Source organism: Pteropus alecto, unplaced genomic scaffold, assembly GCF_000325575.1.
Source record: "Pteropus alecto unplaced genomic scaffold, ASM32557v1 scaffold164, whole genome shotgun sequence".
NCBI classification, from domain to species: domain Eukaryota; kingdom Metazoa; phylum Chordata; class Mammalia; order Chiroptera; family Pteropodidae; genus Pteropus; species Pteropus alecto.
This window is the reverse complement of record NW_006439568.1, coordinates 22,302,092-22,314,162: the sequence shown is the minus strand read 5'-3', so window position 1 is coordinate 22,314,162 and position 12,071 is coordinate 22,302,092. Positions and strand designations below refer to the sequence as shown.

The 12,071-nt window shown below is 37.5% G+C and overlaps 1 protein-coding gene across 1 annotated transcript in view; it reads left to right on the top strand.

Moving 5' to 3' along the window:
- The window catches only part of VPS13B (vacuolar protein sorting 13 homolog B), a gene marked incomplete at its 3' end in the record, with an annotated part of 647,903 nt that overhangs the window by 635,193 nt on the left and 639 nt on the right, over positions 1 to 12,071 (top strand). The window contains exons 45-51 of the mRNA XM_025050073.1: positions 4,157 to 4,420; positions 5,077 to 5,160; positions 5,338 to 5,513; positions 5,971 to 6,141; positions 6,488 to 6,689; positions 7,796 to 7,984; positions 10,347 to 10,493. Of these exons, the coding sequence (XP_024905841.1) occupies positions 4,157 to 4,420; positions 5,077 to 5,160; positions 5,338 to 5,513; positions 5,971 to 6,141; positions 6,488 to 6,689; positions 7,796 to 7,984; positions 10,347 to 10,493 (1,233 nt within the window). The remainder of the gene's footprint in view (positions 1 to 4,156; positions 4,421 to 5,076; positions 5,161 to 5,337; positions 5,514 to 5,970; positions 6,142 to 6,487; positions 6,690 to 7,795; positions 7,985 to 10,346; positions 10,494 to 12,071) is intronic.

Here is a 12,071-nt window from a genome sequence, read left to right as displayed (position 1 = left end):
TCCCCCAGCACACACGCACGCGAACACACACACACACACACACACACACACACTTACTCACTCTCTCACTCTCTCACTCTCTCACTCACACACACACAAATTTACAATGACTTTTTCAATTGGATCTAATTTTTTATCATCAGGGTAGATTAACTAACATTCAGGTTAGCTCTAGTTAAGGTACACCGGAGACACAGGATTTCCTCAATTAGTTAGGTTAGGAAGGAAGGTATGAACCAAACTTCCAGAAGAGTTTCTTTCCTTCTACCCCACCTGGTCTTAGAGCTTCTTTCCTTCTACCCTACCTGGTCTTAGGAATTTGTAATAAACCACAGCTGCCTAATCACCGAGCCCCATTTGAGGTGAGAGTGTCCAGCTCCTGGATAATGGGAAATGGCTGAAGCTCGTTTGAACAGTGTCTTTTGGTTATCGATACACTGCCTTTCCTGTACCCCTATTTCCCCAGCTGAATGAAAATTGACCACATAAAATGTCTCAGTAACTTTGTGCAATATACAACTAGTCATGTAAACATATTCGCTTCCGTGTTTCCCATCCTTTTATTGAGGAAAGCTTTACCATTCTGAATCTTAAATGTACATATGAGTGTGTGTATGTATGTTTGTATCTTTATACATACACTTCTAATCATGGTTAAGATATCATTTTCCAGTGCATCTGGTGCTCTAGAGTTATTCTTTAATATCACTATTCTTCTTGGCACTGATCTAATAAGAGTTCTGAAACCTGCTAAGTAAAATCATATGTGGAAATCTTCAGTACATATCTTTGTGGCTTTGGGGAAAGAGGGGAATTAGTGTGAAACCTGGAAGCGTGTATTAAAGAGAAATCCTACATTAAAAAAATTAAGTAGCTGTCTTCAACTGATAAATTAATCTTGAAATTCTAACCATAATTTTCAAAACAAAGGCGTCGTAAGTGTTGCCACTTTGAGGAAGAGCAGACCCTGCTGTGCGGGAGCAGCGCAGAGTGCCCCACCGTGAGGAGCAGCCATTTTGGATTTCCCTTCATCTAAGTAGCTTTCCCTCCCTGGCCACTTTTAAAGATTTTCTTTTTATCACATTTGAAAGCCTATTTAACAGGCTTTTTAGTTGAAAATGAAACTATAAAAACCCACCAAGAAGATCTCTGTCTTTAAACAAAGTGAGCCCCAGATGGTTGCAGAGATTCTGTGGTTTCTCTGAGAGACAGCAGAATTCTCTCCTAAATCTCACGGGGCCCAAGGCTCTGAAGCAGGAGCAATGTGCATACGTTGCCAGGAACGGCTCGTCCAGAGCAAGAACAGAGTTAAATACTGCCGCAGAGCTTTCAAACATTTATTTAAAGTTAGGCAATGCTATGGCATCATAAGAATTATCATGAGTATCTAGTAACCCCTAGCATATTGTTAAAGAAAAGCTTGACTGCTAATTTAGGACTGAGTTCAGTTGAGTTTTATGTTCATTACTGTGAAAACATTGTTTTAAGAAATTGTGATGGCCAGAATATCTAGAAGAAATGTAAGAGTTAAGCACAGCCTGGTTTTTACAGATGTGTTCTTTCTAAAGAAAATCCAAAGGAATAGATAGTTGGAAAATAAATGTTTAACAAAATGTTAAAATTCACTATTCAAATAATACAAGTTGAAACAACAATGATGCTTAAGTTTTGGTCTATCAATCTAGCAGGCTTGTTTTGGGTAAAAAATAGGTCATTCATAAATAGCTATTCATGTTTGTATAAATAACAGTTCTTGTTAAAATGATGGTTATAAAGTATTCTTAATGACAGGAAAATGTATCAATTAGTATGCTTTCAGTTTAAAGTTACAAGATAGGCTTTTTCATCTTCCTAGCAAGATAATGAGGCAGATACTATTAGAGTTCCTGTTTTACATTTGTTATCTACATAACAAGGAAGAAAGCAGGTAGTGTTGGTTAATTAAGCAGCTCAACCCTGCATCTTCTTCCCTGCCATCCTCTTAAGTTTGCCTTCCTGGTTTCAAGATGGCTACAAAAGGTGCATACATATCTATCTCTCTATATATCTATATATCTATATATAGAGAGAGAGATATCTATATCTATATATCTATATATATATACATACACACATACACACACTCTCCTAATTCTTTTCATGACAGAAAAGAAGGGCTTTTCTTCTCTAATTGTTTCTCTTTTTATCAAGGAATAAAATCTTTCCCAGAGCCTTTTAGTAATCTTTCCTTTTCATATTATTAGCCAAAATAGAGTCCCATGTTCACCCCTAAACTAATCAGTGGCAAAAGGAATTACCAGGATTAGTTTATACCCTTATGATACAGCCTCCAGGGGACATGGAGACTGCATGCCTTACCTGAGTACTTAGCTGTTTTTTGAGACCTAAACCAATCAGTGTTTTTAATAGCAAAGGAGAAGGAGGAACCAGCTACTCGGGACAAAACCAGTGGTGTCTGCCACATGTACATTATGACGGGCAGATTTTAGTCTCTTTTTTTATAGTTTCTAAGTTTTCTTAATTAGTAAGTGTTAATTTTATGAGAGACAGACTGTCAGGTTGATTATCGACACAGATTCTGGGCCAGTCTGGATAATAGTGGACAAGTTGTTCAACATCTCTGTGACTCCATTTTCTCCTTGTTAAGACAAGGAGTCATTGTAGCACCTATTTTATAAGCTTGCTGTGAGATTATGAGTTAACTTAGGAAAATGCTTTGTATTAGTCAGGGTTCTTCAAAGAAACAGAACCAGTAGGATGTGTGTGTTTGTACATAACAAACGTGTGTTTATGCATGTGGAGAAGGAGCGGGAGAGATTTATGATAATTGGCTCACACGTTATGGAGGTTGAGAAACCTCAAGATCTATGATCTGCAATTAGAGACCCAAAAGAGCCAGCATCTAGTTCCAGTCCTAAAGTCCACAGGCTAGAAACCCAAGAAGAGCTGCTACTTCACTCAGTACCAAAGGCCAGGCAAAGACCAACGTCCAGCTCAAGCAATCAGACAGAAGTTCCCTTTTACTCAGGTTCCTCATTTTATTCCGATTGGACGAGGCCCAGGCACATTAAGAAGGGCAGTCGCTTTGCTCAGTCTCCCAGTTCAACTGCTAATCTCGCCCCCCCCCATTCAAAATGACACATAAAATTAACCATCACATGCATAGACCTATGAATATACTATATGTACATTAGTTATTGCTATATTTTATAATCTGAAAAATATCATGAATAAGGAAATCCAGATATAAAAGTCCAATTTGCATCCATCATGGTGAATATTCATCTTACAGAAGGATTCTGTAAATTTTACATATTTTTTCCATTTCAACCAATTTAAGAGACATTTTTCAATGCCTATTATGAACTATTCTCTTAGCTGAATGAAAAGTTGGATAATCAATGGGTTTAATGCTAAATCTGTGTGTTTTATAAAGGTGCATGCTTCTATACTATAGGAAAAACCTGAATAAAATAAAATATAATTAAGCATCTGAGTTAAAAGCGTTTGTATTACCAGTTTATACAGAGATCACTTAATGTATAAGTGTACAATAAACCCTTGGAAACCAGCTTTAGGGAATAGATTGATCACAGTTGACCTGTCAGCTACAAGGGCTGAAGTCTTCTTTGTGATCTTTGTCCTTTTGGACTGCTGCATTATTTGATACCATTGACCGCCACCTCTTGGTCAGTCTCTTCTCTTGTGGCTTCAGCAGCGCTGCTTTCTTCTGATTCACTGCCACACTCCTTCACTCCTTCTTCTCAGCACCTTTTCTGGCTTCTCACCCTGAGTATTGGTCCCTAAAGTATTGGTCAGTTGCTGGGTAGAGCTTCTACCCTCTTTTCTACGTAAACTCTCTTCTGCCTACATTTGCAGGGCTTTTATTGCACAAGTCTGATCTCCAGCCTCATCTTCACTCTCAAGCACATGGCTGGTATTTCTGCCTATGTGTTTGTCTTTTGAATGCTGCAAACTCAGTATGACCAAAGCAAAATCCCCTCTCTCCAAGCCTCTTTTTCTTCTTGTACTCTCTGAATAAGCTAATGACTTCATTTTCTTGCCATAAAAATCCACATAATTTACTCTGAACGATACATATTTCGAATTCATGAGATCTGAATTGATGATGACTTATTTAATTTTTGTCTTTTAGATTATCATCTGTGGAAGACAGATCATCTGTAGTTACTTGTCTCAAAGCATAGAACTAAAAGTCGTTCAGCATTACATCGGTCAAGATGGACAAGCTGTGGTTCGAGAACATTTTGACTGCCTCACAGCCAAACAGAAATTGCCTTCGTACATCCTAGAAAACAGTGAACTGACAGAGTTGTGTGTGAAGGCCAAAGGAGATGAAGACTGGTCAAGAGACGTGTGCCTGGACTCCAAGGCCCCTGAGTACAGCATTGTCATTCAGGTATGAATAGTAGTTCAATATAGAATGGAGCAGCTTTGAAATGAAAAATTTCTCATTATGCTCTTTCTTCAATATAGCACTTTTTATTAAAAAGTGATATAGACAAAGGAGGGGAGATCTGAAGTAATATAAAGAGGCTTTGAATATTACTCCTTAAACTGTTTCCTCCCTATCCCACAACAACACATTTGTATCCGTTCCAGGATTTCTTACAGCCAGGATGCTCCCCCGTCCCAGATGGAGGCAAGTTGTAGCTTGAAAAAGATTCTGATGCACCAGGGCTTTGGGGGAGGGGTGTCCTCCCCACCTAAGAATTTTTGTAATGATCTGTTGCTTTTTTATCTCTTCCTCATCTTCCACCATTATCACTTTCATTATCTTAAAGGACAAATCCTCTTTCATTCTCCCACTCAGTCTTATATCAGTCCCTCTTCATACAAATTCCTCCATCTTTATGGAAAGAATTGGCCCCATTCACTTTCTGCATATTCACTTTGTGCCATAATGAAGTCTGGTTTTACTTAGTTATTCTCCTTTATGGCTTTTTTCTATAACTTTAAACTCCTTAATCCTCCAAACCAGCATTATGCCTGTGCCTTATTTTGATTAATTAGTGAACTAGTATTTAATAGGACCCTCTCCTATCTCATGTGCAGGTGCCATCTTCAAACAGTTCCATTATTTATGTCTGGTGCACAGTTTTGACTTTAGAACCCAACTCTCAAGTGCAACAACGAATAGTGAGTACCTTCCAATCTTAAATTATGGTGTATGACTCTGACCTTTCCTGTTCTGAAATAAATTAAGGTCAGAATGACCCGGAGAAGAGATTTATTACAAGTTTGTTTCAGCATCAAACAGCTGGAATACTGCAACAAAGCAAATATGAAAGTTCTTCTGTCCTTTTATTTTTATAGATTGTGTTCAGCCCTCTCTTTATCATGAGGAGTCATCTCCCAGACCCCATTATCATACATTTGGAGAAAAGGAGTCTGGGATTGAGTGAAACACAAGTTATTCCAGGAAAGGGGCAGGAAAAACCACTGCAAAACATAGAACCTGACCTTGTACATCACCTAACATTTCAAGCAAGGTACTGGAAAAATATTTATATTTTCTTAAGAGAAATTCAGTAAAAAAGTAGCCTTATACTATCGAGGAGGAAGGAAGATAGAGTTTTTTGGTATGAGAATGTTATTTTTAAATTGCCCAGCCTCGTATTCTCTTATTCTCTTCTGTAATTTTAAATTAAATTCAGCCTCTTTCATTAAGCTTAGAAATAAGAGGGATCATCAAAAAATTTAATTGACACATAATTTCTCTCACGGAAGAAGAGAAATAGAGATCTTACCCAAGCATGGTCAGGGAAGGGGGTCATAAGAGGAAAAGTCAGGGCCTGGATCATGCAAACAATGTGTCATCCTTAAATCACCAAAAGTCTCACAAAAACCTATTGGACTGTAATACATTCATAGTTAGATTTCTTCAATAAATTGTAGACCACTTTAGAAATCTGATACTTATTCTTGTTTTTTCTTTCCATTTCCCAGAGAAGAAGATGATCCTTCACATTATGCTGTTCCTATCTCAACATCCCTCATTAAGCAAATAGCCACTAAGATACACCCTGGAGGCACAGTTAGTCAGATCCTTGACGAATTCTACGGGCCGGAAAAGTCTCTTCAACCCATGTGGCCCTATAATAAAAAGGATTCTGACAGGTAATGTTCTCCAGCAATATTTTTCTACAAACATTTTTCAATATTAAGTAATAAATGGCTATTCACAAAAATGTTAAATACCAAAAAAGGTGTTTTAAAAAAAGAAGATATTTGCATGTATCTGTCAGATTCTGACCCTTCATCATTGCATAGATATGTTTCGTAGACTGCTTTACTCATAATCTAGAAAATTTTCTATCTCCTCGATGTAAATTATGCAAATTCAGCACTGTATGACTCTGATATGAAGAGGGGGGTCATATTTGTCTGGGATCCTTAATCATATTTCATGAATACCAAAGTCATTGTATTTCACTGAGTCTGTTGGATGTGGTATTTGGAACAGGAATGAACAGCTGAGTCAGTGGGATAGCCCAATGCAAGTGAAGCTGTCAGTCTGGAAGCCATATGTTAGAACCTTGTTGATAGAACTTCTACCCTGGGCCCTGCTTATCAATCAATCCAAGTGGGACCTCTGGCTGTTTGAAGGAGAGAAGATTGTTCTACAGGTTCCTGCTGGCAAAATTATTATCCCTCCTAATTTTCAGGTACTGTAAGTTTTTTTTTTTAACTAATATGAATTCTTTTCTTTCAACAACTAGCTTTTATTCTGAGTTTGCATTCTGAGGTTGAATCAGTTGTGGGAAACTGTCCTTTTAGATACATATGTAAGGGATATGGAATGTTCTTTGATTCAAAGACATTTCAGATGTCCTTTTTTACCCATCAGCAGTATCTATGCTTGATTTGTATCTATGCTTGATTAAATTTGATATCTTGTACTAGTTACATTCTCATTTCCATTGTGGACGGGATATTTGACAAGCATTAGAATTGGCCTTCTCTAAATACATTAAGGACACAGTCTGTGCTTACCTGCCCCCTAGATATTTTTGTCATTCTTACAGAGATCTGTAAGACGGGTAAGAATCTGGGATTTCCGAGCAACCATTTTCATCAGGGCTTCTTTTCCTTGATAAGTGGACTTGACTGTCCATACTTTTGATGCCCATCTGGTTGTTGACAACAGCAGCGTGGAGTCATCACTTGGGGAAAGCCTAGTTGCAAAACAAAATTTCGTAGGAAGATTTTATATTCCATCACATGAGAATTTTCTTGATAAGGCTAGCTCATTTTTAAAAAGCACATTAATCTGTAAGAAAATAGAATATAAGGAACTCCTAAATAAAATGTTTTCCTGATAGAGAACAATTTGAGAGTTTTTTTTTTAGCTCCATTTCATAAACATCTTTATTCAATTGCATTTTTCCCTTTTTTTCAATAATCAGATGATGTTACCTTATGGAATTGGAATGTTGACTACATGGACCTAATGTTGCATATCATTCTTTTGTCAAATGAAATGAAACCTTCAGTTTTTAAGCCTTTGGTATTTATAGAGTAGTTACAGTTTGGATTTGGTTCCCCCTCCCCTTTCATAAATATGAATTCTATCATAAATCAAATAAAACATCAGGATATGAAATAAAATGTATGCTGCCATTACAAAAGAAGAAAAATAAAAGAAAGAAAACATAAAGGGACTTGGTTGCCTGAATAGACATATTATATAATATAAAAAAATTTCTGTGAATAGAAGTAAAAATATCAAAGTTAAGAAAAATACTTTATAATTGAGGCATTATTTTTCCAGGAAGCTTTTCAAATTGGAATATACTGGGCAAATACAAATACTGTGCACAAGTCAGTAGCAATTAAACTGGTTCATAACCTGACATCTCCAAAGTGGAAAGATGGAGGTAATGGTGAAGTTGTATCATTGGATGAAGAAGGGTTTGTTGATGCTGAAATAAGACTCGGTGCCTTCCCAGGACATCAGAAGGTAAGATCAAAGCCTGTGTTGCTCAGGGGAAATAGCATGCCATCCCCTTAACCTGATTAAAGTAAATCTACCCCTTTCTTTTTTGTTAATCTCTTTTTGGTATTACTTGTTGTGGACAATTTATAATAGTGAAACACATGGTTTTACAGGGTTGTTTTTTTTTTCCTTTACCAGTGATAAAAGCTGTGTCACATAATTTATCCAATAACTGCTCTAGTTCAGAACACTCAGCAGTCATTTGATTTATTGTATGTGGGGGGAAAATGAACTTACTCCAAGATACCCACAAATTGTACTTGGCCTCCTTTCTTTAGAGCAGGAAGTAGAGTTGCTAACATTCTGAGCGCTGAGTGAAAGGGCAGAGGCTCCTGCAACAAAGGTATATTCCTGGAAAGGGCACCGTGAGCAGATGATGAGAGTCAATTCTGATTTTCCCATAGAACCAAACGTTATGAGAGGGAGTTGTGTTCTGAAACCAGGGGAACAGGTACCCATGTTTTTAAAGATATGAATGCACAAAACTACTTAATCAGTTATTAATTAAACACACATGTATGCTTTTCAGCATAAATCCTAAAGTCCATGAAAATGAATTAAGCTGAATGATATAGTAACGAATCACATTAAACTGTATGCATGGAAGTACACTATCAGACTGTACCATTTAGAGGTCTCATGCTGCACTCAGTAATATCTTCATTATTTTAGCTGTCCCAAATCAGAAAAAGAAGGGATATTTCATCAGAGTAGTATAATTCAGAATGACCTTTCTCTGGGGAAAAGATAAATTTTGACAGGCATCTTTGAAGAGCCTCTTGAGAAAAGTTAGGGTCACTTTGGTGACTTTTTAAAAATAAATTTCTCTGACACAAAAGTTGGTCTTTCTTCAGTATTCAAGGCTGGTATCCATTTCCTCAAAGTTGTCTGGGCAACACATGTTTATGCTCTGCCGGCCAAAATACTGTAACAGGGGTATAAATGGCAAAGAGCTGTAAGCGTGAATCACCCAAAGTTGAATCATTGTAAGTTGATAACTACCATCAAAACCTGGAAAAAATGTTAGGATATACAGTCAAATACCCAATACCTCCAGCATCTCACAAAGTAGCCACAGCAACTACTGAATAAATCTTTGAATGAATGAACGAATGAATGAATGAACGAACGAACAAACAAAGGAATGAACGGTTGGAAAATACATATATTTCTGTCTCATTTTTTAGTAGTGATTCTCAAACTCTTCATTCCCAGGACCCCTTTATACTCTTAAAAATTATTGAGGACCTCCAAAAATCTTTTGTTTAAATGGGTTATATCTATTGATATTTATCAAATTGATATTTATCAAATTAGAAGTGAAAAGAAAAAAATTTAAAACACAAGAGTATACATACATTCCATTAGTCATGAAAGCAGTGACACCATATGTCATACAACCTCTGGAAAACAGCACTGTATACTCATGAGAGAATTAGAATGAAAAAGACAAATAGCATCTTAGCATTATTGTAAAAATAGTTTTGACTTTTAGAACCCCCAAAAGGATCTCAAAAATATCCCCTCCAAAGGTCCCCAGACTACACTTTGAGAACTGATGTCCTGATATTACCACTTGCTAGATGAATATCTTTAGACAAATAATACCTTCCCTGAGCATCATTTCCTTGTATAACACGGCAAGGTAATGAGGTGACACACAGAACCACACTGCATGGTTTCCAGCCCCAACTAGACCCTCTTTATATTTGTGTTCCTAGGCAAGTTACTTAGCCTCTTTGTGCCTATTTTTCCTCTTCTATAAAATGGGGATAATAGCAGCTACATCCTGTAGGTGTTGTGCAGATGCTGTGAGTTAATACACATGAAATACTTAAAACGAGTGGACCACAAGCAGGCAATATATGAGGGTCAGTCATTTATGTTTTCTTCATCATCATCATCATCATCAAAGTTCTCAGAACTCCCCTTGGTCCATGATAGGCCTTCAGTGAGGTAGCTGCTGTGATGTATATGAGGAGGAAGAGGAGGAATGTTTAATTGAATTCTTTATGCTGAAAAAGATGAGTGGCATCTGTGAAGGAACTGGTTAAATAACTTGAAAACACGTCTCTATCTGTTGCTATGCAGTAGCAGCAAACGTAACTGGTTAGCTAAAGTACCCTGTTGTAAATAGGGGCTCTTTTTAGGGATCAGGACATTTTTGACACTGAAAAGGGACTCTATTAAGTACTCTGGAACAAAAGGTAAATTTGATACTATCCTGGGCAAAGCAATAGGTAAAATGATCTTTTACAAATAATCAAGAGATTTTCATATGCTTTATAAGATTTTAACAATTACTCTTTCCTCAATCGTCTTGCAGTTATGTCAGTTCTGCATCTCCTCCATGGTACAGCAAGGTATACAAATTATTCAGATTGAAGACAAGACTACAATAATCAATAATACACCATATCAAATATTTTATAAACCACAGTTATCTGTCTCCAAACCCCATTCTGGAAAGGAGGTAAGCAATTCATATTGGTATGTGTGAAGTTTTGAGGAAGTATAGTAAATAGGGTCAACTTTTTAAGCCTAGAACAAATAAAAAGCTAACAGCAATATAAGTGAAGAGAAATTCATTTGTTGATGTTTTAATTAAAACCATGAATGTCACAGTCAGTACTTCCACGGTAATTAATGAATGAGCAGAAACCCTACAAAGCAGCAGGTCCCGACACTGCGGGCTGAGTGCTGCCTGCCCCCGACTGCCCAGAGGCCGCAGCCCCTCCTCTAGCGCACGCGCTAACCCGAAGCCTTTCTGTCAGGGAAGCCGTCCTGACCGCTGGCTCCCGGGACTTGGGGAAAAGAGCATCTGTCCCGCAGGCTGCCATGTGGACAAAAGACTGGGCCTCATCTGAGCCATGGACCTGGGAGTGTTGAGCTCTGTGTCCAGAAGAAGAGTAAATGTGAAAATGTAACAACATTTATGTTAACATCTCAAAGGCAGAATATGTGGAAAATAAATCCAAAGATTTTTTATTCCATTCTTTATACTATTAAAATGAACAAATTTAGAGAAAAAGGAGATACTTTAAAACAACTTAAAAACAATGTGCTAAGTGGTGTGCTGTTGTTTTATGCCATTGAAACTATCATATGGGAAAGTATTATCTTTCTTTACCTTTGTCTTCATTTATTGTTATCCCTTACTTTCAGCTCCTAAAAATTACATTAGAACAATAAAATAGGATGAAAGTCTTATTCTCTAAGCTTACAATACATTGCAATATTTATAGGAATGTCAGAATAATGGAATTTTATCTTGGTCCAATGAAGTATTGATAAGTAGGTGATAGGAAGTACCAAATAGAAGTTACAAATGTTTGCATTGTAGGTGAAGCTTTGACAAGAGAATCAGCATGTGACCTGATCATTCTTCTGCTTCTCTCCACCCTAGGGCTTCCTGAGATGTTAAGTTAGGGCTTTCCTCATCTGAAAATGTACATAATTACATGTTCTTTGTAGGTTTTTTGTGAAGATTAAATGAGATACTTTACAAAATCTAAGCATTTAGGAAATGACAGTAGCCAGCAGCAGCAGTGGCAACACCAGCATCACAGTGAGCTCCTCATTTGTCTCAGTCTCCTGGAGAGAAGGGGAGGGCCCTCTCTCCCTGCAGCTGAGGAGTGTCCCTTTTTTCAACCCAGACTCTCCTTCAGGCAACTGTGGGAATTTCTTAAAACCATGAAAAGCCCTGACCTCTCAGGAAGACTGTATGAGGCAGCGGGGAAAATACCACACAGGCAGCAGGAAGCCTGGCTTCTGGATGGGCTTTGCCACTCACTGGCTTTGTGATTTTGGACAAGCCATCCGCTCTCTGGAAAGCAGCTTTCTTAGCTGCGAAAGTGAAGGCTCAAATAAATTCTCTCTAAAGATCTTTTTTAAATTTAAAATTCCGAGACTCTCTTATAAGCCGGAAACCTTGTGAAATTCCAAGTGAGGGCTGGAATCAGAGCTTCCTCCTCCCTCAGGATGCGCCTTCAACAAAAATTGTCTTCTGAGCTCCCAGTTCACTGTTCTGTATCTCATTCATCTCTTCTCC